Here is a 27,008-nt window from a genome sequence, read left to right as displayed (position 1 = left end):
AATCCCCTATAACCTGAAGGATTCAATGATTCAATGAGTAAATAAAAATCTCCTTGTTCCTGCGCTCATTCATACCTATACTCACACAGCGGACACTCAAGAGTTAATTCATCTAGTTGCAATAAAAACTCTAAAATATTTACAGTAAGCATTTCAATTATCTCGAATAATCCAAATTCTACAGAGACAAGGAGAAGTAAGTATAAATATAAATTTAGAAAGCAATACTTACTGGTACTTGTTGGCTCAGGAAACCCAACATTCTGGCCATTCCAACTCTTGTTTTCTCCAAGCTGAAACAGGTAGAAAAAGACAAATAAGTAAAGGGCAAATTATTCCTTAAACAGAACATTCATGTTTATAAATTTAGTTGAAAGATTCTAAAAAGGATGACTTGGGATTGCCACATCTGCTCACAAAACTTTGCTAACATATCTTAATTTTTGTCTAAAATAGGTTATTTGAGGAATGTAGCCTTCATAAATAAACATTAACAATTATTGCCTAACACTGAAATATAAATGTTCCCCCAAGGATTAGGCTCAACTCAATGTTACCAAATCAGACTTAAAATCAAATGTTTTAAGCAGCTCTCAACCAAAAACGTACACAGACAACAGAGAAATTACATTCTAAAACAAGAAGATCCTAATATCTGCCTATGAAAGAATGCATAAACACTACAAAGTACTTTGGGTGTAATTTAAAAATATTTACTTGCTAGGAATCCATTTAATTACTGAAGTGGAAGCCAAAAAAGCTTGCAATTTTCCATTATTTTAATATATAGACTTTTTTTGAGGAAGCTAATTGTGTTCAAATTAATTTTATTATGTTTAACACTGGATATCACTCTGATACAGAAAAGGGAAGCAATTAACATAGAAGTTCAAAATAAGGCCACTCCTGAAGTCTACACTGTAAATAAGATGGCAGCGTTCTAGATTTACATGTAAAAGTGGATAAACAAGTCCAAGTTTCCTCATGAACTAGGAGCTATTGACAACCAGCTCGATGAATGTGAAACAAATGATCCCTTTCAGATTTCACTGGGATTTCGTATGCAAACAGAAAACCTCGCAGCAAAGCAGTCTATATGCCGTGACAAAGTTGCAATCATTTGCTCTGGAAGACAGAGTTGATTGGAGAGCAGAAGAGACGCGAAGGAGGATCAGCTGGCTGAAATCTGCCTCTGCATCTCTGAGGTTGCGTTAAGGCTGTTTAGATTACTATCATGTTGTAATGCAGACTACTAGATGATATGTTTTCCTTGGGAAAGAGAAGGGAAGAGCTCACTATGCAAAGCAGCTATTCCAATGATTGTTTCCCTGCCTTTCCTCATCATGTACACCCCAATGTGCTGACAGCCTAGGCAACGTGCAATAAAAATGGGAAATACTTTGTGGAAAGGGAAGATAGGTATTAGAGCTGGCTCTCAAACTGGTCACCCACCTCCATGCACTTTAGTTTCACATAACTCCTTTTATTTGTATTATGAAGCAGATAATATGTATATTGGAAAACATGGAAGACAACAGTTTTTCAAATGAATAAGCAATATGAAATCTATAAATATGTTTGTATTTACTGCTGTCTGTTACAACAGCATGGTTTTGTCAGGAATACATACTGTGCATTCATAACATGATAGGAAAATCAGCACGAGCACACTGCTACAATATGAGAACATTTCCAACTCTCCTCATTCCTCTCTTTTTACTGTTTATTAACTTGATCATGATGGGGAATTTAACAAGAATTCACCTATCAGTAAGTTATCCTTAGTGCTGCTGTCTCACATGCATGAAATCGTCTCTGGTTTTCTTCTCTCAAAGACAATAAAAGTGGCAAGAAGAAATGAAAAGATGGAAACATGAAAAAATGAAGACATTACAACTATCCATTCTCATCCATAGAGCTAAAATTCTGATAGCTGCAAAAAGTCTCCCAGGGCACTTTCAAATTGCTCTCCTCAGGACTCTGCACAACCATTACTGATTTCTTCCACGAATCAGATTACCTCAGAAAAGAGTAGAGCCTTTACTTTTTTACATTACCTTGATTACCTGTTTACCTGTACTGCCATCAGCACCATGCATGGCTCTTGTAACACTCTTAGGTCTTCATTAATACAATGAATACAGTCACATTTTATGTACTGGGGTTAAGGAAAAAACACTGAATTTGCTGTTTTTTTTTTTTTTTAAGGGAGGAGAAAGCGGATGAAAGGATTCAGGGAAGAGGGGGGCAGGGGAAAGAGAAGTTGCCTTTTTTAAAAGTATCAAAAACAACACAAGTGAAAATTGTCCATTTAGATGCCAACCTGATATGTCAGCTAATCTACATTGGGCCCCAATTTGGATTCAAAGAGAGAAACAAGTGTCTTCTAATGGTACATGTTTATTGTGCAATTTATATTGAAGGAATTTTGCAATGCTCAAATTGGTAGAGATGTAAGGGCTATTTTCCCTCTTCTCCAGCACAGTTTAGTTTGAGAATTAAAATACTTTCATCTACACAAACTAACTTGTGTATCTGCTTTAAATATGTTCAGTCTGTTATATGCAGAAGATAAAGCCAGATGTTCTAGATATTTTATGTCCTTAACCCCAACAAAGCTATAAAAACTTCGTTCTATGATCTTGAATACTCCCACTACATAAAATTTGAGTAGTTCACATTTTTTGGATACAGTATCATGTTTGCTCATTGTCTTCAGAATAATATTAGGCCATTGTATGCTAGTCTATCAATTCTAAGATACCTACATCTGCAAGTACGTAATTAAACCTGTTTTTTTAAAGACAATGCACTTGTAAGCAATAGTTTAATAAACGTAGGGAAACAAAGCAGCAGAGCCTCGTTTTAGCCACTCAATTTTTTTTAAGGATTTCAATGTAACCACAAGTTTCCACTTTATAGAGCTCTCCAAAGCAACTATGTTGTGGGCTGAATTTTTTCAGGCTTTATCTCTGAAAATTACTGCGTAAAAATAGTTCAGCCAATTTGAAATCATAGAATGAAAACCTATGTTTTCCCATTAGAAAAAAAAGTTGACTTTTCTGTTTTGCTTTGTTTTTGAAAAAGCCCTTTAGCTAAATTGGCAGCGAAGAAAAGGTTGAAACTGGTAGAAAATATCTTCTACAGCTGAAAAGTCTCAGCATTCTGGTGAAAATGAATTATCATTTGACTCTGTCATAAGCCTTTTCTAAAATGGCTATGACTCCACAGTGTGTTCTCACTAGGAACACCATCTAGCCTCCAAGTACTCTATTTAGAGTACTGAGCACTTGTATATGACTAAGATATATAGTGAAGAACGTAGTGAAGGTGAGTGTGAATAGCATACATGGCGCTGCTCCTCTCAGAGGAGAGAGAAACAGAAGGAGGTGGAGCCAAGTAACCAGTATGGCATTTATCTTTTCCTGGCAAGGAGTAAAGAACGTACAGAACAGAGTATCTTCCTATATATATGTTGTTTTTTTTTTTTTAAGAAAAAGAAAGGGTGTTTCAGAAGAGATATATAGACATATATTACATTCAGATTTATCATGTGGTCCTTAGAAAAGCCCAGCAGAACATTCTGTTGACCCGAGCTAGCTAGTGCAGCCACAGCAAACGTTTAAGCCATGATTAAAATACATACATGCAGTGACTCTGCATAAAACAGCAGCTGTTCAGAGTCCACAGCTTAGCCAAATACCTTACCAAATATCTTTTCAGGATACAAAAGGCAAAACCTTAACACCCAATTTTGGTTAAAAAACCTTCCATCAATAAACTCAAGACAGGAGAGGAGTGCTAAGTTGCAAATCACTAACATGGAAATACATACCTGCAACACATACAAATTTAAAACGTAATTCCTTCTCCACAAAAAAAAAAAATGACACACATTTTCTTTCTCAGTCATCAAACCTGAAAAGGCCATTATTTTTCTGGAATGCTTTTAGTGCATACGCAATGGGAAGACAAACATTGACTACAATGACTACTTCATGTATGAAAATTAATAACATCACTCCTCTCAGTCCTCTCATGGATGCCTAAAATGGAACAAAAGCAAGAGGCACGTTCGTCCTGATTTGTAAGTAGAAATAGGTGCACACATTACATGTACACTTTTGTACACACACAATATCCTCTGGAACTACATTTCACTTCTTAATTACTCTTACAGGAGGAGAGGCTGCACTTACTACTGAACTGTAGCTATAGAGCTGTAGTTAAACGAAGGCTGATCTCTGACAAGCAACCTCCTAAAACGGGGGGGCACAAGTTTAAGCTTCTGTTATTACTAAGTGATTGGCTGATACAGCTAAGAAATCTAGACAAGGGTAAAATGTGGGCATCATAACAATTCGTTCTCACCTTTTCTGGCTGGTCTTGAAGAGGAGTAGAGGCTTTGTAACCCAACTGTAGCAACATTGCTTCTGCTGCATTTCTTTTAGCTATTTTCTTGTTTGGGCCTGTTCCAGTAGTAATCTCATTGCCTACTTTTACCTTAAAAAGAAAACATTGATCATAAAGCAGAAAGGGACTACAATACTGCTTCACACAGAGGAGCTTGTTTAGATTTTTCAGAAGGTCCCCAAACTCGTACCAAAGAGCTACATTTTTCTCTATCTCCGTGCACACACAGTTGTCTCTCTCTTCCACCAGCCTCTGTGCCAACCCCATTCTCCCTGCTGAACATCTCCCCCACTCTTCCTCCTCCCTTTTTCTTAACGCGGGAAGCACTACAGGATCTGGACTGCCTCGTCCTTGTAGGAGTCTTGCCTGCAGCAGCTCCCCAGCATCATCAGGACAGTATCCAGAACAACGGAGAGACAAACAATAACCTGGAGATTTAAATGAGAGTGGTTCCTAAAGAAAGATGAAAACCATGTTCACATTCCCCCCACTTTGTCGCTTTCCAAGGAACACAGGGGCTGGGGCTGCGTTCTTCCTCCGCACTTATGCCTGACAAGGTTTTATCAAAACAGTCTTTGGAAAGAAGGCTTCTCGTTGGACCTGTGGTCTGTACTGCACAAAGGGTTTCTGACAAACAAGATGCCTTTCATAAAACTAGGAGAAATTAAAACCTCAAAATAAAGACAAATTATAGACAATGGATATCCACAAAGAGTAAAGCTTTAACTTATTCCTTGGCTTTGGTACTATTCTTAAACTCCTGAAGCTGTATGTGTCTGGTTTGTGATATCAGCACTGTCATTGCTATTCACTTATGCAATATTCATACCTCTTTGATAGCTATATTTCACTCTGTCCATTAAGCCATTTTATTTGCCAAATTTTCTCTTAAAATAGTGTATGGTTTCAAAAGTGCGTTAAAAAAAGGAAACCAAAATAAAATAAAAATAATAAAAGAGCCAAGGTGATCTGAATAAAAGGAACCTTAGAGGTCAAAGGAAGGAGCTTTAAAAAAATTGTAAAAACAGGCATATAATTGTTAAATAAATAATAAATGTTATTTAGTAATTTATTCAATTAGTTATTCAATAATTATTCACTTTCCTCAAATTATCATGTATATATTTCCCTAAAAGTTTTAATTTTCCTTTACTCAAATACCTATTAATTCTAAATACAGAGAAGAGGTTGCAAATAAATAATAATGATCATGAATATCCCTTCAAAGTACATACATAATTAAACAAAAAGATTTGGCTACCTAAGACAGAAATATTAATAATCTTGAAATAAAACCCTTATCTTCTATGCAGTTTTGCAATCACAATTAGAAAATAGCCAATCTGCTACAAGTTTATATGCAATAAAATTGAGGGACTTTAATGGGACAAGACAAAATGATAATTTATAGCATAGCTCACAATAAATCAATGTGCTGCTATTTCTCAGACCTGTAAAACTGGTTTAGCTATTATTATAACCTCTATCAAGGATTAAAGGTCTGACTACAAAGAGAAAGAGCTTTCTGAAATTAACTTTGGGAACAGAACACCAACTAATGTCATCAGAGGTTTTCTTCTGTTTATCTAGTGGTCAGAACAAGTAATTGGATCCATTTCATCACATCTAAACTTGCTCTTTGTGTGACAGATAAAAATGAACATATTATCTCTGGATATTTTACTTCCACATTCAATTAAATTAAATGAAAACGTTGTTTAAGTAGTTTATACAGAGGTTTTTTATTCTGATAAGGTTTTTTGCATGTCATAATGAACCCACTGAGACTTCCTGAAGGTGGGAGAAACAGCAGCATGATTTTAGTGTGAAAATATCACAAAAGAGTAAAAATGGGGCTACGGTGTTTAACAGTATACATAATAAAGCAACTGCTCTATGGAATTTCTTTGACTCTTTCTTTCACAAGTCGTCTTAGACAAGGGAATCTTCTATGTATTCACTGCTTTTAAGATGTTCTTTTTTATTCAAACCAAAGATTTTGCCATTATTGAGACTCCTCCAATGGAAAACCAAATTCGCAGCCCATCTTTCTAATACCAGACCGCGTTATACAGTCCTCTTCTGACGCCTCACACAACCATCTCTAACTGTGGACACTCCCACGGGGGTCTGCGCAAGGGACAGGATCACTCTTTTTCAAATACTTTCACCTAGCATAAAAAGTTGGAAATCCAAGTTTATACTCATAAATCAGATTCTGCAACAAAAGGAACCTAGTATCTTCTTTTGCTTTGGAGAGAAAAATAATAAATCATCAAGAAAGACCACTGAGGTCCGAGGAAATGAAGATTGCTAGCCTATCTTGATTGACATGAAGGAGGGACTTAAAGATTTAAGTGAAAACATAACTAATTTTCGGGAGGAGGAAGTGCTGGAACGTCATAAATTCTGCTTGTGATCAGAAGTGACATTTGGGTGTAGTTTGTAGACAACAAGTCAGAACATGTTCAGGTATGCTGTTCTGAATTGTTCCGGCACAAAATCACCCCTGAGTGAAAACTCAAGAGAAAAAAATTCCTTCCTGTTCCTAATCTTTCTTAACCTGCTGTTGTGCTATCTAACAAAATATCACAGTTATATTAAATCTTTGTGGATGTTCTTAATTTAAAAATTAAAGAAACCTTAATGATCTACTGTTTCTGTATTAGGTCCAGAGCCTTTAACTGGACAGGCTAAAACACATGATGGAAGGTTTTTTTTGTGGTATTTCAGATATGAAGAAAGCCACAAAGAAACTGAAAATCTGAAAAGAGTTCTTACAAGATTTACAACACTATTTTTTTAAACCAAAATGCTTGGTAATATGGAGATATTCATATCCATATTTCAAAATACTTGTTTGTATTGCAATCCTCTGACCAAAAATAGCAAAAAAAAAAAAAAATTTTTCAAAAAGACATAAATCATGAACCATCAGGGATAAAGACAGAAACCATGAGATGAAATAAAAATAAGAAGAGTATAAAAAATGCAAAATCACTACAAGAAAAGCATCTAGAAGGCACATAACATAATTGCCATTTGTTTCAGCAGGAGAAAGAAGGAAGTTCAAACTGGCTTTCTGATACTGTATTTCATACTCTTCTTGTATAACTGACCGTAAAGCAAAGAGCTAAACACAGAGGGATCCACTCCATATCATGCCCCCATTTTGCTTGAGTTTGAACATAATATAACATAACAAGGGCATTATCTCTAACGTGACAGCAGATAATACCTGCATAACAAACTCTCGACGGCGAGGCATTCCTCTCTCTGAAAGAAGAACATACTCTGGCTCCTTCTCCTTTTTGGCCTGTTGGATCTGAGCCAGACGACTGATGGGATTCATTCCTTGACCATATTCTGGCCCAGTCTAAAACAGATTTAAAAGAAAGAACCATTATTTCAGCATATATCCATACAACTATTATGCTGCTTCAATAAATAATTTGCTAGGGTTACCTCTTCTTTAATACTCCCTTTGAGAGAATAAGAAGTAAATTTCTTCCTATTTTCTGATCATGACACAGAAGATAAGAATCCTCAAGCTCAAAACTGCGTCAAATAATATGCACCTATTGTCTGCCACTGTTGCAGGTAGTGTGCATTCCTAGCATCTATAAGCTACTAATACCCTCATCTATCTAGGGAGGTCCTATGGGGATGGATGAAAATTAGCAGATTCATCAATCAGTTATATTTCACTGCCCTGTTTCTATGACCCTTCCCCCTAACCCCTTAAAATAGGTTGCCTATAATGCTGGAACATGCAGTACGCTAAGAATAGGTGGGATTTACATGGGGACAAAAAAGATTTGCCATATAACACAGAAGCTGCCTCTCTCAGCCTTCCTTCTCAGTACTCCTGCCTTTCATCCTACAATGCAACTAAAGGTGTGGAAGGTTTACTCTGTGTGTGTGTCATCGGTATTCACCCTCAAAATACTTTTATGTAGTGAAGCTAGAAAACACAAAGAGGAATATCTCCAATAGCTAGAAGTGTTGCAAATTGTGAGCCACCCACAAAGTATTTTAAATGCTTAACAGACAATAATCCTCACAATAATATGTCAAAATGTACGGTTGGTGGAGGAATTGATCTGATGGGGGGAAAACAAAAGGACTGAGAGACTGGTCTGTCCAAAATTACACAGACAGGTGAAAACCTACAGTCTTTACAAACTATCTAGTTCTGAAATCCTTTTAATACATTATTACTCACATGGCAAATGCTCTCTCAAAGCAAATAGCTATAAAAATATTTGTTTGTAGATTTTAAGGAGAAGAAATTAAGACCCAAAGATATTTATCTGAAGTCATATTTAACTGATTTGTATACCATAACACAAAGAATGAACTTGCAAATGTTAATGGCATTTGAACGTAGAATTGTTTTTATGCTATTGAGATATTTCCTCTTCATGAAGCCATTTGAAGGTAAGAGAAGATCAGCAGCCATGTTTGTTTGAGCTTCTCAAACAAGAACAAACAAGTGATCCAGAACCTAAAGAGATGATCAGCAGCTGAAGGCAAAGACCAGAGAGGGATATTATATGAAGAAAGCCGTGCAGCAGATCCTTCACAGCGTAACTGCTGAAGCTGTTAGAGAAGATGTAGGTGAAAGAATTAAGACAATGTCATGCACAAGGGCAGCTGTGTGGGCAAGAAGCCAGGCAGAGACAAAATGCAGAGCAGGCTAGATAAAGTGCAGGCCATAAGATATATCCTCAAAAATATATATGCAAATAAAAAGAAGTTATTGTTGTCACTTTTTTTTGATGCTCAAAACATGTGCAGGTTAAATTGAAAGAAATGGGTACACTGAAAGCATTTCAGCAGTTTGGATATTCAAAAAATGAAAACCTTATACATATCCAGGTTATTTTGACTATTAACATCTCTTTCTAACATGGCCAACTTTGGAATATTCAATTTAAGATTGCAATATAAACGTTATATGGTAATAGAAGAGATTTTTACATTATTATACCCTTAGCATCTTTCTTGAGAAAAACTTTCCAAAATGAGACAGCTAGAGCCAACAGCCTTTTCAGATCTTGCAGCTTTAAAGCTGCATTAATACTGATGGTTTTCCATTAAATTATTTTTTATGCTAATTTTTTCCTAGAAGTTTTTGAGAATTAAATCCCCAGAATTTCAGTAGGAGCTGGGTATCTAATTAACCTAGGGTTTTTTTGAAAAATCACTTATTCTGTTTTGAAGACAAATGAAAAGAGGAAGATGATGAGGTAAGTCCTTTGTACATTTTCCAAAGCCAGTTTTGCACTCTCCAAAGTATTTGCTTATTTTAGAAGGCTTTTCTGTTGGCTGCTCTTACAGAACTCTGCGCTTGGTGTATCGAGTATACAGATTTCTATTGGTCATACTTTTAGTAAAGTAAGTACTGATTTACTTATTTTTACAATCTGTCAAGGTAACACTCGATGAGGATTGAGTTCAAGCCATACTGGTATAATGCTGTCCAGCCTAACATAATGCAAGCCGTGGACATTACATAATTCAGAAAAATTGAAGATTTTTTTTTTTAAACTAACAAGAGGCAAATACAGAAAAAGAGATGAAATTTAGGTCCTAAAACTATAATCTGAAGCACAGGTTTTGGACATGAAGGTTTCCTGTTTTTTTCTGCAATTCTAGTCTCAAGGTTCCTGATCTGCATCGTATGGGGCAAAAGTGACTCTTGTAACACCAGAGGGAAAATGAGCAACTCTCCACTGTTATTTACACTTACCTAAAATGAGTGTGAAAGGCTATTAATGTGTCCTTACGTATACCTAAAAGACTATCCGACATGCCAGACAATAGAAAATTATGTACAAAGAGTTTAACTACTTCTTCACAAAATAATACTCCTAAAATAAAATGAAGTGTAGCAGATTTTGGCCACTTCCAAAGCCTCGTCTTCTGCACTGAACAGATGACAAGTTAATCTGACTAGATGTTCAGTGCTGAGACTAGGTAGTGATGCTTCATAAATATATGGACACTATGTGGCTGCTTTTCTTAGATCATTTGGAAGACTAATTACTTCAGATGACCCTTTGGTTTTGAATGAAATTAGGATGAGTAGACAAACCAGGGCTAGTCATCATAGACTGACTGAGTTGTAGAAATAGCAATAAATCTACTGCCATCAAGAATAAAAGCACCATTTAAGAAGCTTGAGCTCACAAGAATCCAGAGCCTCTAAAGGAAGCCTCATTGGTGCAGCAAGAAGCATATTAATACCCTCTGAGACAGGGCATGATTTAATGGAGACATGGTTCAAAGTCCTCAAGTCCTCTATGGGCTGGTCTCCAGTCAATTTTCTATCTGTATTTGAGAGCTAAAGAGCATTATCAAACATAGGCACATGAAACAAAAAAAGTATTGTCCTTCGGTGCTTGACAAATGACACACTCGGCTGAGATTTCAACATACTCTTGGTCTTCTTTCAAATCTTTCAAAAATCAAAACAAATTGAAGCTGAAGCCACAAAATTCCCAAATCTAGCTCCACGAGGGGAGGAAGCTGGACTCTGCACCATTTCCCCCTATATATATACTATTTCATATCTCTCTCTCCCTCTTCAAGGGGAGAGGGGAAAGACCAGGGAGAGGACCACCAAATATGCTAGCAGGGCCTGCCAGAGGAGATGATGCTAAAAATTCACATGGCTGTACAGAGCTGCTTGGAGGTTTTGATCCTTCACTAGACTTGAACCAAGCCCCTGAAGACTTCAGTGATGTGAGCTCAGTTCTTAAGCTGAGCACCTTACAAGCCATTATGTTTGAGAATTTCACAGCGTTCTCAGAATTTAAAAAGTACAGGCATATTAGCACAGGCAAACAAGTAACAGTATCAACAGAAAATGACAAATAAGCCTTTACTGATTTAAAATCTGAATAACACTTACTTTCTGAGCAAACATTCCTAATTCTGTCAAAGGCGGACACATACCTTCAATATTGTTTTTGGACGTTTTTTAAAGTAAAGTTTTGGCTTTTCAATCACAGGAAGAGGAGGAAGTTTCTTAAGTTCTTGTAGGACAGCCATTGCAGCACGTTTCTTTGAGAGTTTCTTACTGTTGCCTTCTCCTTCTGCAGTGAATTCTCCTACTGTAACTCGCGTAACAAAGCTCTTCATGTGAGGAGGTCCACTTTCTTTAATCACCTTTTAAGCGAAAGTAACATTGAGTCAAATCACTCTACGAGAATAGAACTTAATGTTTGTATCTCTGCAATGTACTTACTACTAATGCAGTTTTCCTGCTAACTGAAGGCATTAGATGGGTTTTCATAAAATCTGGACGATTATTAATGACAGTACCAGATTTGAGGACAGAAAATTAAGGCTAATTAGAGAAAGCAAATCTAACCATCATATTCAATGTTTCACAGAAAATACAGTAGATCTATATTTTCAAAAAGATTTACACAATAACACAATACACAACAATAATGCATATTTAAACCAAGGCTTCTGGTTTTTTCCTTGCAACGTGCTTCACGTACTAAAGAAATTCAATTCATGAAGGTCCACCAGGCTTTGGCTATTTCTTTACATAAAACCTATACAAAACTGTATTTATATGGCATCACTTCAACCTGTTAGTAATTTTTTTCTATTACCACTAAACGTAGGATGTTCATGCATGGTCCCAAACTTCAGTCTTAAAGGTCCATATTTTTACGCTGTCCTAGCTGCCAGCAGCATGCCTGCTCTCAACTCTTACCTTGCCAGAATACACAACTCAGAGCAATATGCTGTACACTTGAAAGGCTGCCACAGTCTAGCCTCCATGACTCTCAGCTGTCCCTTCCAACAGTACCAAAAGGAATTATCAAAAGAGCCACCATGACTGATACAAAAGCCAATCAGCTCTGAAAAGTTTCATTTACTCATTCCCTTCCAAACATATTCAGGATGACAATGAGAAAACGCATTTGAAGTATATCTCCAATATTAGAAGTTACAATAATATGGAAAAAATGCAGTTCTGAATGCTGTACCTTCCTTTAGCTCTTTTTCTGTCTTCATTTTTCCACACACACACGTCTCCTTTTAGGAGGCTATACTGCTGGGATGCATTCACCAACAAATCACAGCACTGCAAGTGCTAAGATAGCCATCTCTTCACATATGCACCATTTACTGGTCTGGACAATGTCTATGAGGAATTAGAGACCTCATTTGGGAAAAGGTTCAGTTATTTTGTTTGATGGGCGGAAGCAGCTATCTAATTTAATCTTTGTTACATGTAATGTGTATAAGGAGACATTAGAGCATTGACAGGCACCTCTTTGTATTATCTTCAAAATCAATACAAATACATATTTTTTCAGTAGGTGCAATTACATCAAACCATTTGTTGAAGAAGTGTAATGCCTGAGTGCAAGGGAACTGAGGTAAAGGTGCTAGGGACTTCTTGGTGTAATAACTATATTTTTAATGGGCTGAAACCTTCAACCTTAGTATTATTACAACATGTTTTGTATTAAAGTTCTTTTTATCAAGGTCATGTCCCTTGCATTATTTAGTTTTGCTGTTACACTGTAATGAGGTCTCCTTAGGCTTGTATTTCTTTTTTAAGCTCTCTTTTGTGGCAACTTTACCCAGGAAATACAATTATCACAGCATATATCAATAAAAAGACACAAAATGAAAATTAACTTTGCCCGCATTTTCCCAGAATAAGGCGACATCTGTGCCAGCATGGGATTTTCCTATTGTCGTCCAGGAGTGTTCCCACTCTACGATTCCAGGTAATAATTTCAGAAGTGTTTTCAAGATTGCCTCACTTGAGAGTTGCCCACTAGTGCTTCACCGTGCGAGAAGGCAGCGGTGCTTTCGTGGCACTGACCCACGCTGAGCCCTGAGAAGCTGCACTGCCTGCAGCAGAGCTGGGACGAGCCCAGCACCAGGATCTCCGGCTCTCAGGCACAGTCAGGCTTCGTATCCGTGCTGAACACCTTCATCGCACAGCAGGGTTTCCCACTCTGTATCTTAATCCATCTCTGTACATTGCTATCCAAGTATTACAACACATTGGCTGTAAAACATGGCTAAATTAACCTTACTAAGGTCCTTAATCTTTATGTGGTCTTACTAATACCATTATATAGGTGTTTCTACTTACATGCTATATAATGCATTAATAAAATATACAAGAATGTCTATACTGACCAGATGAAAAAGGACAAAATAACTTGCTTAAGAAATACAATTGCTGAGTTCCTAAAATACTAGTTTTATATAAGTTTTCTCATATATATAAATGCACACAAATATATATATATATGAAAAAGAATGTTAATACAAAACCAGATTATATTTTCATATACATGAAAATATATTTCTTAATATAAAACTAATGTATTCCGGTGTGTTTTTCATCTTTTCAACTTTTAAGTATGTGACACAAGGTAAAGAATTGCCTGTAAAACATTCAAAACTGTTTCTTTGTTAGTGTGCAAATGAAAAAAAGTCTGTGTTGTCAATGGAATGAACCCCATAAGATTCAGATGGGATCTGGATCAAGCTAAACATCCAAATTTGGTAATTTAGCAAAAAAAAAAATATTTACCTAACAACATTTTTGGTTAACCCCAGATTTTAGATCTTTTTCCTCCACATGATTTCAAACAGTTGTGCTATAAGCCTAGGGACAGAAAATACTAAAAAGAAATTCAGCCTTTGCTATCCAAGAACACTATATGCATTAGTACATTAAACTATTTCCTCAGTTGAAAGATACGACCCGTGGACCAAATCATAGCTAATTTAAAGCTGAGAATTTGATTAAGGGTGACAGTTCAATACACTTTTCTTGTTCTGTTCCACTGATTTAAAGAATAACTCCAGCAAGAGAAAACACATGGGGCCAAAACACATCTAAGGTCAAGTTACATCAAGAGTGAATTTGGCTCAACTTAATGAATTATGCTGACAAATGAAAAACAGCAGTACGATTACAACGAAAAAGCAACGCTGCTTCAATTATTAATGAGACTCCACGTAGAAAATTCGAAAGATTACAACAAGATTAAATGGACATCAACAAAAAAAAAAAAAAAAAAGAGGAGACAAAAAGCAGGTCAACAAAAACATGTCACCTACATCCATGATTATTTAGAAGTTTTAAAATACAAATATATTTCCATGTGCTTACGCAGGCAGACATACCAGATTTTCCCAGTTAAAAAAAAAAAAAAATTTGGATGTTTTATTAAAATCGGAGTGAGGAAGGGTGACCATCATGCAAAACCCGAGTGAGAGCTACTCAGTATGTCAACCATCCAGTCTGAAAGGCTTAATCCCCAGGAGAGCAGGAGCCAGACGGGTGTGAAACTTCCCGCTGAGAACTTGCTCAGTCTCCCAGAGTCAGCAATTTGGTCTGTTCCTGGTTCAAAATACAGAATCTCTGCCTCACTGTGATAAGACTGGAACACAAGAAAATGCAAATCTTTTTCCCAGCAGAACACTGGAAGGGGATGGAGGGGCAGAAAATTTGCCTGTTCAGGCACTCTATCCCCTCACTCCTGATACTGAGAATGGAAAAAAAGTATTATTGAATTTGCTATTCTAAAGAAAGAACACTCCAATCCAAAGAAAAATACTGAAAATAAAATGACAATCTGAAACACCCCAACATGTTCTAATACCTGAAGCTGTTGACCTCAGTTATGTCTTCTAGTCTCACCCACCTCCTTACTGACAAGTTGGAAATAAAAAACATATATGTTGCAAGAGAACCAAAATAAGCAAGATTTTAGCCTACTGTCAAGGAAAGAATAAGAAGCAAAATGACCATTTTACAGTTATTCTAACAATTCCTACAGCAATCAGTTTTGTATCACTCCTTAAAAATTGTTCATTGAGAGCCTTAGAGGAGTTGCAATTTGATGTAAAAGTTGATGAATAAAGGTTAGCTAAGGATGCACGAGTGAGAAATATGGAGTAAAGCTTGTTCTTTGCTAGAATTGAATGCTTTTATTTTAGTTAACGATTTAATAGATAGAAATTCCTTAAAACTTGTCCTAAAGTTCCTAGGCAATTAAAATTAGCCAAATACGAAACAGGATAGACAGAAGAAACCCATGGGCTTCTGCATGCTCTCCCTATTTTCCACCCCTTGTGCAATTCTGAGGACATGTTTACATAGAACTTTACATATCTTTATCACCATTACTTAGTTGCATAACACAGCACTGTTGGAACATTGGCTAATGCTTCGTCAGATGAAGAAAAGGCAGATCATTTTATAGCTATCGCACAAAAAAAAGCTAGAGAAAGCTTTGATGCCTGCCTGGAATAACAGAAAACCATTTGTAAATAAAATCCTATTAGAAACATCAGATCCTGGGGATTACCCATAATTGCTTAGCAGTTTTATTGAAATACAAGCCAGTACCAAGTTCAATCAAAACTCTATTTAAGAATGTCACCTATACTCAGATTTAAAGGCAGGAAATAACACAAAATCTGTCAGGAGAGCAAGAAACTGTCTTTTTTCAAAGCTGTTAACATTCTTTGGCAAGTGACACATTACACTTTTCCTGTACTAAGTACCTCTGCCTTCATCCTCTCCTTACCAAATGCTCTCCCTTAAATAAGCTGAAACACAGGAATGAAGTTAAGAAGATATTCAGAGCACTATCCCTCTTTTCTTTCCAACCTCCAAGCTATTCTGTGACCCGTGACCATTCATCTCCTTGTATTTTAGTGTATTGATTTGTATGGAACTATTCCAAATACTTTTAAATACTTAAGATAGAAAATGATGTGTGAAAACTGAAAAATTAATTATGAGCTTCCTTTTTGAAACATAGGTATGTGTTTCCATTATGGCTGATCTTATATAGGAGTTATGTTCTTTCCATGTAGTTGCAAATTGATACACCAACACCCCCAGACACCCCAGTTTTATCCTCGAGATTTTACATTCTCTTAACTTTTTAATTAGTCCGTATTATATAGACCATATATACGGAACACATATGCATTTGTTATACTGAGGAATTCCTTAGTCAAAACCAATATTTTTTGTCTTTGGTTCTCTTACCTACCTTCTGAGAGATTTCTCAGATTTCTAAGAAGGTCCAAATAGCTCACCTGACATTGGCCGATTCATGGATATGGGCCAAACATGTCAGCAAACTGCATACAGCACACTGTAAGGCAAGCCACCGCACAATTTTTTTTTTTTTGGCATGCAAATATGTGCCTATACTTCAAAAGGAAAAAGCACTGGAGAAAATAACCATCACCGGTATAGGCACTACCCACGTTCTTCATATATACTCATTTCAAATGTAAACAAAAAGCAGAAAAATAAAACTTTAAAGAGCCACTTACATTAGCATTTTCTGCATTTAAAAAATAAAAAAAAAGGGTAAAAAAGCCCCAGCTGGGAAGTCTGGTGGTTCCTACCACAACGTTAGATTTTTACAAGCAGTTTGTGTCAGAACTTTCTCATCGGAAAAATTTTCCTGTTACTATCGCTCATTCTCCCATAGTTAATTCATTGATAGCATTGGAGCTATTCCAAATATTCTTTATCGCTTAAGGTAAACAAAGGTGTCAGAAGCAGGTTCATAGATAAAATCATATGAAATGAGAAAAAAAAAATCATGAAGGCTTAAGTAGAGATAGAGAGTCAAACAGTGTGGAAGACAAAAAGATACTCATGCCTTTCTGAAAACAGCACATCAGATGCAAAGGGTCTCAATGGGAACTTCTGTAGTGTATGAATGCCTAGAGTTAAAGCAAAGACTTTGGCTGACTGTTTTGAAGATTATTTCAAATCAGATTGAGTGTGGCTAGTGATTCTAATCCCACAGCACTATACAGAAGATGTTTGAATTGTCTTTCTGCCATCCACTTGTTTGCAACCAAATATTAGGTCTCTAATACTTCTGAAAGAGCATCTAATGTAATAGTAAAAACTCAAGTGTCTTAGACTCTGATACACTACCAATTTTGTATTTATAATTTGCATGAATGTAAATGTCATATTCATAACGTATTAATATTATTAACTGTGTTGAGTTTTAGTGGCACTTTTTTTTTAATACTTTCTTAGCAAACAGATAAATATGTAACACGTACCTCAAAACTGACAGGTATATTGCGCTTCAAAGCAATTTCAAACACTACACTGATCTCAGACTTGTTTGCATCTTTATCTTCTTCTGATTCTTTTCCTGTTTCTCCATTCTGAAAATGAAGAATACATAATCATATTACAATTCTTAGAAGATAAAAAAAAAATATGCTTCTCCCCTCATTTCTCAAAGACTTTTGAGTTCTCCTGCCATGCCGTAAATCAGTGTTTGTACATCCATCTCAGCACCCCATTATCAGACATCCATTGACTGTGAAGCCATATATAATGCATTTATGCTTCATAATACAGGAACACATACACAATAATTTATAAATTAATGCTAGATGGCAAAATAACGTCTATAGATTTTAGCCTTATTAATGACATGGATAATTATCATCTGATTACACATGAGGATCAAACAGATCCTTTGACCTGTTTCTCAGTCTCTCTGTGGGTACCCCTTCCAAGCCAGGAAGAAGTCTGTACTTCTCGGAAAGTACAGAAGACTGTACTTCTCTCAGAAGAAATTCAGTGAATCACCCCCACGCTTTGACTGGGTCACCAGGTTACAGGTGTCCTCAGCAGGTCCAGCTGGTTAATGGCCCCTCCGTCGACTTCCCTCTGGGAGTTACGACCAGTGTGAAAAGGTAGTGACAGAGAACAGCTTGCTCAAAACAGAACATTATTTATTTATCCATAGGAACATAACAAACAGAGAGGCTAAGAGATAAAACAACAAAAGGCACATGCAAACACTACCCTGCCTAAAATTCAGCTTTGCTTTGCACTTTAGGTAAGTCTTATTTTTCTCACAACCACCACCAGCATGGGGATCGGTCAAAGAGTTATCGCCTTCTGCAACCGCTACCTTTCGGTGTTTGTCCCCCAGGCCACACCCTCCTTACTTCTCTGAGGTTTCACCTTCAGCTACTCTCAAACTGCAAAGCCCTGAATGTTTCAAACTGGGATCTCTCAACAACCATGTAGCCTTGGCCAGGCTCCTAATTTTTTATTAGCGGAGGTAAACATCAAAGAATCTTGAGCTGAATTAGGTAAATTCCTGCGGAGTTCCCATCTTACATAACAAAGTCTGATATAAATCTTCAGCCACCAGCATAGCTAAAAAACCCAGATACCGAAGTGATAAAATAACATTAAAAAAGCATTAGGTTCTTCACAGTAACAATGAAATTTATCAATCTTTTATCTACCATTTCTTAATTCTTAATATATTAAGAATATTAAGAGTTCTGCAGCAGCAGAATTGCAGCAGTCAGCTACAGCACGCAGACTTGGGGCACTTTTTGCCTCATTAAATGGTTGCAAAATTTTGAGTCTGAAAAAGCAATTTACATCCCTGACATTGATCCGGAGCTAAATAAGAAACAAAAAATTTATAAAGTTTATAGAATCTACTGAAAATAAAGAGTGCAGTGCAAAGCAGTAACAAGGGCAGTTAGAATGAAATTATGTAGCTCTAGCTCATTTCATATAATGAAATGTAAAGTAGCACTGAAATCAAGAATGTAGGTCATTATTTGTAGGACAGGCAAAGCATTGATTCAGTGAAGGACTTTGGTTGATCTTTCTCAATGAACCTAACAGAGTTAAAAGGACAATATTTAAAAGTAAAAATATATTTTGGGGATATAAAGAATATCAAACATAAAGAGTGGGGTACTACTATTCTGTAAAAAACCTTAGTGAGAATCTTACTTGGTATTCTATTCAATTAAGTTTGCGTTTTATAAAAGACACTGATAATCTAAAAAGCTGACAAAAAATCCACAAGGATTGATTAGAAAAAACAACTTTACACTAAGATACTATGGAAACAATCAGTTCTATAAAAAGATTCAAAATTACTTAAGCATAATCTGTAAAAGTATATGGGGGAGAGATTTTTGATATCTATTTGTTACATTTAGCAAAGATAAGAAAATACCAATTAGATAGAAAACGAAGCTAAGGGAATTTAGAAGAAATCCCTTGCAAATTATCTTTGAAATGGGGAATAATCAATCACTGGCATAATTTACATAAAATAATATAAAGCCCACTGGACTGTCATGAAGCCTTTAAGTCGAGAATTTTTAGGTTTTCTAGCTATGCTCTAGCTTAACCAGATATGTAGAGTCTAATGTAGAAATCACTGTTTAAAATTTCATGATTAATACAAGCACATCGGTCCAGAAAATCCCTGATTCTCCCTTCTGCCCTTACAATTTCACTCCTTGCATATTCTTCCACCAAACACAGTAGAGAGCCTAACCGTGAGTGGAGACTAGGGAGCATCATAGACTTTAAGGCTTAGACCTTAGTACTGAGCAATAAAGTTTCAAGCCTTAGTCATATGATTTCCCTAAGGAAGATAAAATATGTTCAGGAGTGTCTCAAGTACTTTGGATTTAAATTTGATCCTCATTCCACAACTGACACTTTAATTGTAAGGCCTTTCTTAGCCTCACATCTATGAGACAGCAGAGGTGCTTTGGCAGACACACAATAGCTCTTTTATGAAAGTAGGTTCACATGCACCTGTAACCCTGCCCTGTTTGCTGATTGCTTCTTGTTTCTGCTCACCTTAAGCTCTTCTACACGTTTGCGCAATGAAGTATTAAGATGGCAATATTCCTCTTCAGTGGTTTAATATGGACAAAAAAATGTATCCTTAATTAAGTTAAAAAAAAAAAAAAGAAAAAAGGGTATCTTGAAATGAAAGAAAAATATGCAGAAGCCTGCATTAAGCAAACACGGTTATGAAGGCCAAAAGGTAAAGCCATGTATTTACTGTGCTATATTCCATGGATCCCATTCCAGTGAATTTCACTGAGATACTAATGGGATGCAGGGCTAGATCGGTACCAGCAGGTCTGTCCTCCCTCCTCTCTCTGCTCTCATTGGAAACATGGCAGTGACTGGGGGAGAAGGAAGCTCAATCAGTCATGTAATTGAGGCCAGCCAGACTCTAATGTGTATTGGCTCTGATCCACGCATGATGTTTGAGGAATGGTGAATCAATCATCTTCCATGGCGGATCCAAGCAGGTCAGTTCTGCTGAAGAAAGCAGAGTTTTACTGAGCTGGACCATGTCCTATGGTAAGGGCACATCCCACCACTGTGTAGCAGCCCTGCGTGCACTTCGCACAATCAGCAGCAGGGAGGAGCCTGAGCCTTGGCACCATGAAGCCCTTAAACTCTACTTCAACCAACCTCCAGTTCTCTGGAGAGCTACACTCAGCTCCACACGAATCAGCTCTTTGTACTCCATCATGACCTTGGCATAGTGTCACCTCCAGCCTTCTCCAGTCACCTACAACTCTAACCCATGAAGTGACAGAGATGTTTCTTCGTGACTAGCCCGCAACCAGCTCCCTTCACCCTCAGCATGAGCAAGCCACAGAGGTTTTCCTGACTGAAGACTTGATTTAGTCTCCTACTCACAGACACCTGCTATTGAGATCCTACAGTATCCCAAGTGGTCTTCAACTGCTGCACCAGAAACTCACAGTGCTCCCACAGGTCTTGCAAGTACTGTGTGAATGTCTCAGCTAATCTACAGTACAGACTCCTGATAAGTCTTCCCTGTTTTTCTCATAGCTAACGCTGGACATGATTCAGTTTACATATATAATGTAGGGTTAAAGAAGAATGAAGTTACTTCATTAGCTCATGAGAGAGACAACACTACAGCATGCTACAAGAATTTAGGAAACTCAATTTGCCATGACTACATCTTCTAAAAGCCTGCACATCCTAGCAGACACTGATGTAAATAGACACTAAATAGTCCCAATTAGGCAAGAACGTTAATTAAAGATTTTACTACTTTTGCTAGGTAAATTACATATGTGCATGGGCTATGAAAACTCAGTATACAAACCAGGTACATATCCGTATTACTTATATGTTATTTACTTCTGTCTACTACTTATCATCCTATGTACTTAGTGGTTTAATTTCCATTCTGATTAATGGATATCTTGAATTCAAAGATTCTTTTGATAAAATATAATATTAAACATATGATTTTCAAAAACTAAGAATATGCTGAACTAAAAATATGTTTCAATAATACGAAATTCCCACTCAGGTTTGTGCTAAGGATTCATTATCAACCAATACATTTGTCTGGAAACCAAAAGACAAAGGAAGGGAATTAACAATGAGAAAGGAAACAGGGATTCCTCCTAAGACTTTACATATTCTTTTTTAATAGTTTTCCTGTTTTTTTTTAAAAAAAAAATCAATATTAATTATAGTAAGTGATTTTGAAGAGAATTTCCTGATCCAGAAAAATAATATAGCAAAACAAAAGGGTGAGTCAAACTCTCTTTGGATCAAAAGAAGGACGTAGACGCAGGGTGAGGCAGAAAGAACAAAGACTTTTTTTAATACAGAAAATTATTTCCGTTCTTAAAAAGCAGCTCAAAACTACCACACAAGACACTGAAGGTACTATTAGTAATGTTTTGTACTGTGCACAGGGTTTAACAGGCATCATCAGAAAAAGTGTACAAAATAGAAAGATTGTCTCCTCATGCATTTATTTTGGCTTATTTGACTGGGCAATTTTATTATATTTGTCCTTTCAATTTGCAAAGATTATTCTGAGAATAATTTTTCTATTAAATATTTTTTAAAATATGACACAATGTTTTCATTTTTAAGTAGCAATATACAGCAGTTACAAACATAGCAGTTTTGTTTGGCAGGTATTTAAAAAGGTACTAAGTGACTAAAAGCCTAGAACCATCGGATAGGTGATCAGTAGCTGTCAGTGAGCTCCATCAGGTTCTTAGGTACACTGGGGACAAGTCATTTCAACTGTAAAGATCACATTCATGGCACAACACACATTCAAGATTAATAATTCAAGCTCCATGAAGCCACTGATTAAATGGACATTTTCTCCACTTTTGGTATCATTTCAAATATTTTATTTTATTTTATTTTTTACTTCATCACTGTTGACAATCCCATCTTTAAAATGCCTACTTTTTTGTTATTTAAGTCTAGTTTCATGTCAGGTGTATTATAAAGAAATAACGCTAGCAATTTGTAAGTATTGCTTCTCTAACTACTGAGGCTAATATGAAAAAAACACTAAAAATTAAACATTGAAAAACTGGCAATGAAATTGTTCAATTTGGTATCTTAATGTGAAGATTAGGAACAGTTTTCTGAGACACAAACCTGAGGTAATTTTTCTGGAATAGGTTCATTCTGGAGAGCTTGAAGGGCCTTCATTGCAGCATTATGTCTAGCAGCTTGACGAGTCTTTCCTTCACCAAAAAACTCACTGTTGCCAACAGTTAACTGGACATAGAAAATTTTAGGCACTGGGCAGTGATACCTGGAAAGAAGTCATGAAAAGAAAACAGCAATACAAGTTACGAATTTTAACCATCAACTTTATGTAATATAGAGTAGTAGTTAGGGATACAACATTATCTTTTCTCACGGAGTAAGAACTAACACTCAAACACACGACTGTTCCTCACCAAGACCGCCAGTAACTCTGACGGCAGCTCCTACGCCCAAACCAGCTCTTCAACGAGCTCTACTACAGGCCGACAGCCCACCTCTGCTCTCTTCTTGGTTTGAGTCTTGAGAAGATTAAACCTAAGGAGAACCGAAAGCTCCAGTGGAAGCCGTGCCTGAGGAAAGGAAAGTGGCACGGAGGAAGAAGGATTGTGAGGCCTCTCATCTGAAACGTGCCGGCATAGCTCAGCTCTTGGGGACAACAAAAACTCAGACGGCAGAGAGCGAGGAACCTGGACAACGTACTTCTAGCCTCTTTTTAAAGCTCAAGTACTGAAATTGTTGTAGAGGATAAGAAGGAATTCTCTTCCAAAGCATAACAGAGGGTGAGGAGAAGCTCTCCTTCAATGCTGTAATAGCCAAAAATTTTCCAGGCACTGAAAGAAAAGCAGCAATCACCACCACATTGTTTTCCTTTTTTTTTCCTTCCTACAGAAAAATTTCCAAATATAATGCCAGGGTTTGTTTTTCTGAATATGTCTGAAAGGCACCGAAAGAAGGATAAAGCAAAAAATTGAACATTTTCCTATGAACCAGCACAGCTATTACTCCTCAAAGAAAGCAGTATCTTTATTCACATGATCAACTCCACATCTCTATTTTCAGTAATAAAAATAGCTAACCCAACCCAACTCCCTACCCTGAAACCTGTCTCTCGCTAGCAGCGAATGGAGAGAGAGACGTAATGCCACTCTTGGTTTTGGGAGGTCCTGTCACAGCACTGTGACAACTAAACATAAAAGCTTGTTCACATAAGCAATTTCTACAGAAATAAAAGTATTCCCCCCCAGACTCAGAAAAACCAATTCAGCACAGATAATTAGTTCTAGTTCTGTTAAAATGATAATCTTTTAAGAGAACATTTCCAAAAAGTCCTCTAATTATACTCTACATAGGTGAGGGAATTTGCTTCATACTCTTCGCTCTGTGATCTAGTCTGCCTGTGCTCCTTGCTCAAACAAAGGCTTTTCTAACACGCTGGGGATTTAGTCCCTGGAAAAAAATATACCTATCAGAAATGGTTTCTCATTTATGACAAATAACTTGTACATATTTTATGGCAATGTAAAAAAGCCCAGGATTCCCAATGCGTGGCCAAAAGCTAGGTCCGTCACAACAAAACGAGAATCAGTCAAAGCACAGAAAAGTGCTACATTTTCCTTTTCCTCTTAGAGAATCCTTATTAAAGCATGCTCTCTCCGTTTTCATCTGTTGACATGGATGATGATTTTTCTTGTATGAAGATTTTCTGACTTTTCATTAATAATTGTAACGGATTTGTTTCAACTATGAAACAAAATAAAGTTTTTCAAACAGCAGCACACTTCAAACCCAAACAAGTGTGAATAAGCACTCCAGTCTCAGTGTCCCTGAACTTTGCGCCTAATTCTAAAAATACGTTTATATGGAAAAAGCAAAACCATAATACTGGCTCCAACAAGCCTCTGGCTATAGGGCCTTGGAGGGGTGAGCTAAGTTGCCTTTACGACATGCAAAAAGTGGGTATTTACTTTGCTTTCCTGTTTACAGTTTAACACAGTTATAGGGAATTATTAAGGCCTGGAAATGCATTTGCTTATGTAACATTTTCATAAAATCATAGAATAACTTAGGTTGGAGGCTCTTGGAGGTTATCTGGTCCAACGCAGTGCCCAAAGCAGGGTCAAGCTCTGAAGTTACACTGCCTTGTTCAGGCATTGTCCAGGGTATATTGTGGATATCTCCAAGGATGAAGATTCCGCAACATCTCTGGGCAACTTATTCCAGTGTTTTGACCACTCTTTCTGGAAGAACATTACAAAGCTCCTACAAATGAAACTCAAACACCACAGTGCCATTCGTTAACAAAGCAGCTGTCAAACCAAAGAAACAGATAGTTCAAGAACGTTAATTTCTATCCCACTCCACTGTGTCCTTCTTGGCTTCTGACACGCAGCATTCACCTTTTTCCTCCGCCTGCTTCTAAAAGGTACAAACACAATACCAAGACACTATCAATGTGACAAAATCTACAATAGAAAAGTACAGTGGCTTCAGACTGAGATTTACCTCAAAAAGAATGGTAGTTTTTCGAGTGAAAGGAAGAATTTCACCCTTTCCCTTCACTTAATGAGTTTACATAAAATGCTTCCTATATCAACATTTTCCTTAGATTTATTAGTGTTATTTGGTTTGCAATATTGTTTTAGGGAATATTAAAAATAAATTTAGGGAATATGCAGGCAATAATACCTTGAAAGAATTTAAATCTATGAATCAGGAACAGGCCTTTGACACCAAACATAGGTCAAACTATATTTCTAAAGTGAAAATATTACACTTATTTAAAATCAAGGGAAAAATAATTAAAAGCTTCATCAGTATAGTCACCATCAACTCCACTTCTTCCACAGCTGGCTTAGAGCTGTCTGTCCCTGGCTCCTCTACACTGCTAACATGATTCCTCTGAATGTCTTTCCTTAGTTTACCACAGAAACATAGAATAGTTGAGGTGGGAAGTGACCTCTGGAGATCCCCTAGTCCAACCCCCTACTCAAAGCAGGTCAGTTAGAGCAGACTGCTCAGAGCCACTTCCCATTGGGTTTTGAGTATCTCCAAGGGTGGTTGATGCAACAACCTGTCTGGCAATCTGCTCTGGTGTTTGACCACCTGCACAGTTCAAAAGTCTCTTCTTTTCTTATGATTAAATGGAATTTCTTGTATTTCAGTTTGTGCCTCTTTTTCACTGGATATCTCTAAAAAGAGCCTGGCTCCACTGCTTTACTCATTCCCTTCACATATTTTATACACATTGCTAAGATCCCCCTGAGCCTTCTCTTCCTCTGGCTAACCAGTCCCAGCTCTCTCACTCTCTCCTCAGATGAGAGATGCTCCAGACCCTTAATCACCTTAGTGGCCCTTCACCAAATTTGCGCTGATATGCCCACATCTCTGTTGTATTGGAGAGCCCAAAAACAGACCCAACACTCCAGATGTAGCCCCTCACCAGGGCTGAGTAGAGGGGAAGGATGACCTCCCTCAGCCTGTTGACAACACTCTTCTAAACGCAGCTAGGGATGCTGTTGGCTGCCTTTGTTGCAAGGGCACATTACTAGCTCATGTTTAACTTGGTGTCTACCAGGACCCCCAGGTCCTTTTCTGCAAAGCTGCTTTCCAGCCAGTTGGCCTCCAGGGGGTTCCTCTGCCATCCAGAGGGACCCCAACAGGCAGGAGGGGTGGGCAATATGAAGTTCAATAAAGGGAAATGCAAATTCCCCAACCTGACCCTCCTCCACAGAGTGTAAGTTTTACCTGCTCCAGACTTTCCCACTGATCTCAGGGACCTCGGACTCTTGAAGCCCAGTCTTATCAGTAAAGACTGAGATGAAGGCATTTTGAGTACCTCCATTTTTTCCAAGTCCTTTGTCATCAGGTTCCCTGCCCCACTCAACAGTAGGTCCCTAGTCTTCCTTTTGCTGCTGTAGAAGTCCATCTTGTTGCCCTGCACATCCCTCTCCAGATTCAACTCCAGATGGACTTCAGTTTTCTTAACCCCATACCTACACACTTGTACAGTGTCTCTATATTCATCGTGGGTCACCTCACCTGGGTCACAAACCCTGTTTGAGTTTAGTCAGAAGTTCCTTGTTCATCCATGCAGGCTTCCTGCTGCCTTTGCTTGACTACCTGCACTTCGGGATGGACGGTTAAACTGTTCTTGAGCTTAGAGAAGGAGAACCTCGACAAGCTCTCCTGGACTACTCCTCTCTTTCGGACCGTATCCCCTGGGATTCTTCCAAGCAGGTCTCTGAAGAGACCCAAGTCTGCTATCCTGAAGTCCAGTTTGTGATCTGTGATATTCGCTTTGTTCTCTCCTCTCAAGATCTTGTCACTATCTCATGGTCCTGCACTGACCCCAACCTTCACATGCCTGACCAGTTGTTCTTTGTTTGAAAGT

General features: G+C 37.3%; 1 protein-coding gene across 12 annotated transcripts in view; it reads right to left on the bottom strand.

The window, feature by feature from the left end:
• Positions 1–27,008, bottom strand: part of STAU2 (staufen double-stranded RNA binding protein 2) — a 175,771-nt gene that overhangs the window by 98,858 nt on the left and 49,905 nt on the right. For all 12 annotated transcript variants that reach the window (XM_075141641.1, XM_075141645.1, XM_075141642.1 and 9 more), the window contains 6 exons: positions 22,724–22,883; positions 17,527–17,634; positions 11,377–11,589; positions 7,652–7,789; positions 4,372–4,503; positions 233–293 (listed from right to left, as the gene is read on the bottom strand). In XM_075141641.1, the coding sequence (XP_074997742.1) occupies positions 233–293; positions 4,372–4,503; positions 7,652–7,789; positions 11,377–11,589; positions 17,527–17,634; positions 22,724–22,883 (812 nt within the window). The remainder of the gene's footprint in view (positions 1–232; positions 294–4,371; positions 4,504–7,651; positions 7,790–11,376; positions 11,590–17,526; positions 17,635–22,723; positions 22,884–27,008) is intronic.

The sequence above is a fragment of the Calonectris borealis genome, chromosome 2 (genome assembly GCF_964195595.1).
Source record: "Calonectris borealis chromosome 2, bCalBor7.hap1.2, whole genome shotgun sequence".
NCBI classification, from domain to species: domain Eukaryota; kingdom Metazoa; phylum Chordata; class Aves; order Procellariiformes; family Procellariidae; genus Calonectris; species Calonectris borealis.
The sequence above is the reverse complement of the archived record's forward strand: the minus strand, read 5'-3'. Positions and strand labels throughout refer to the sequence as shown.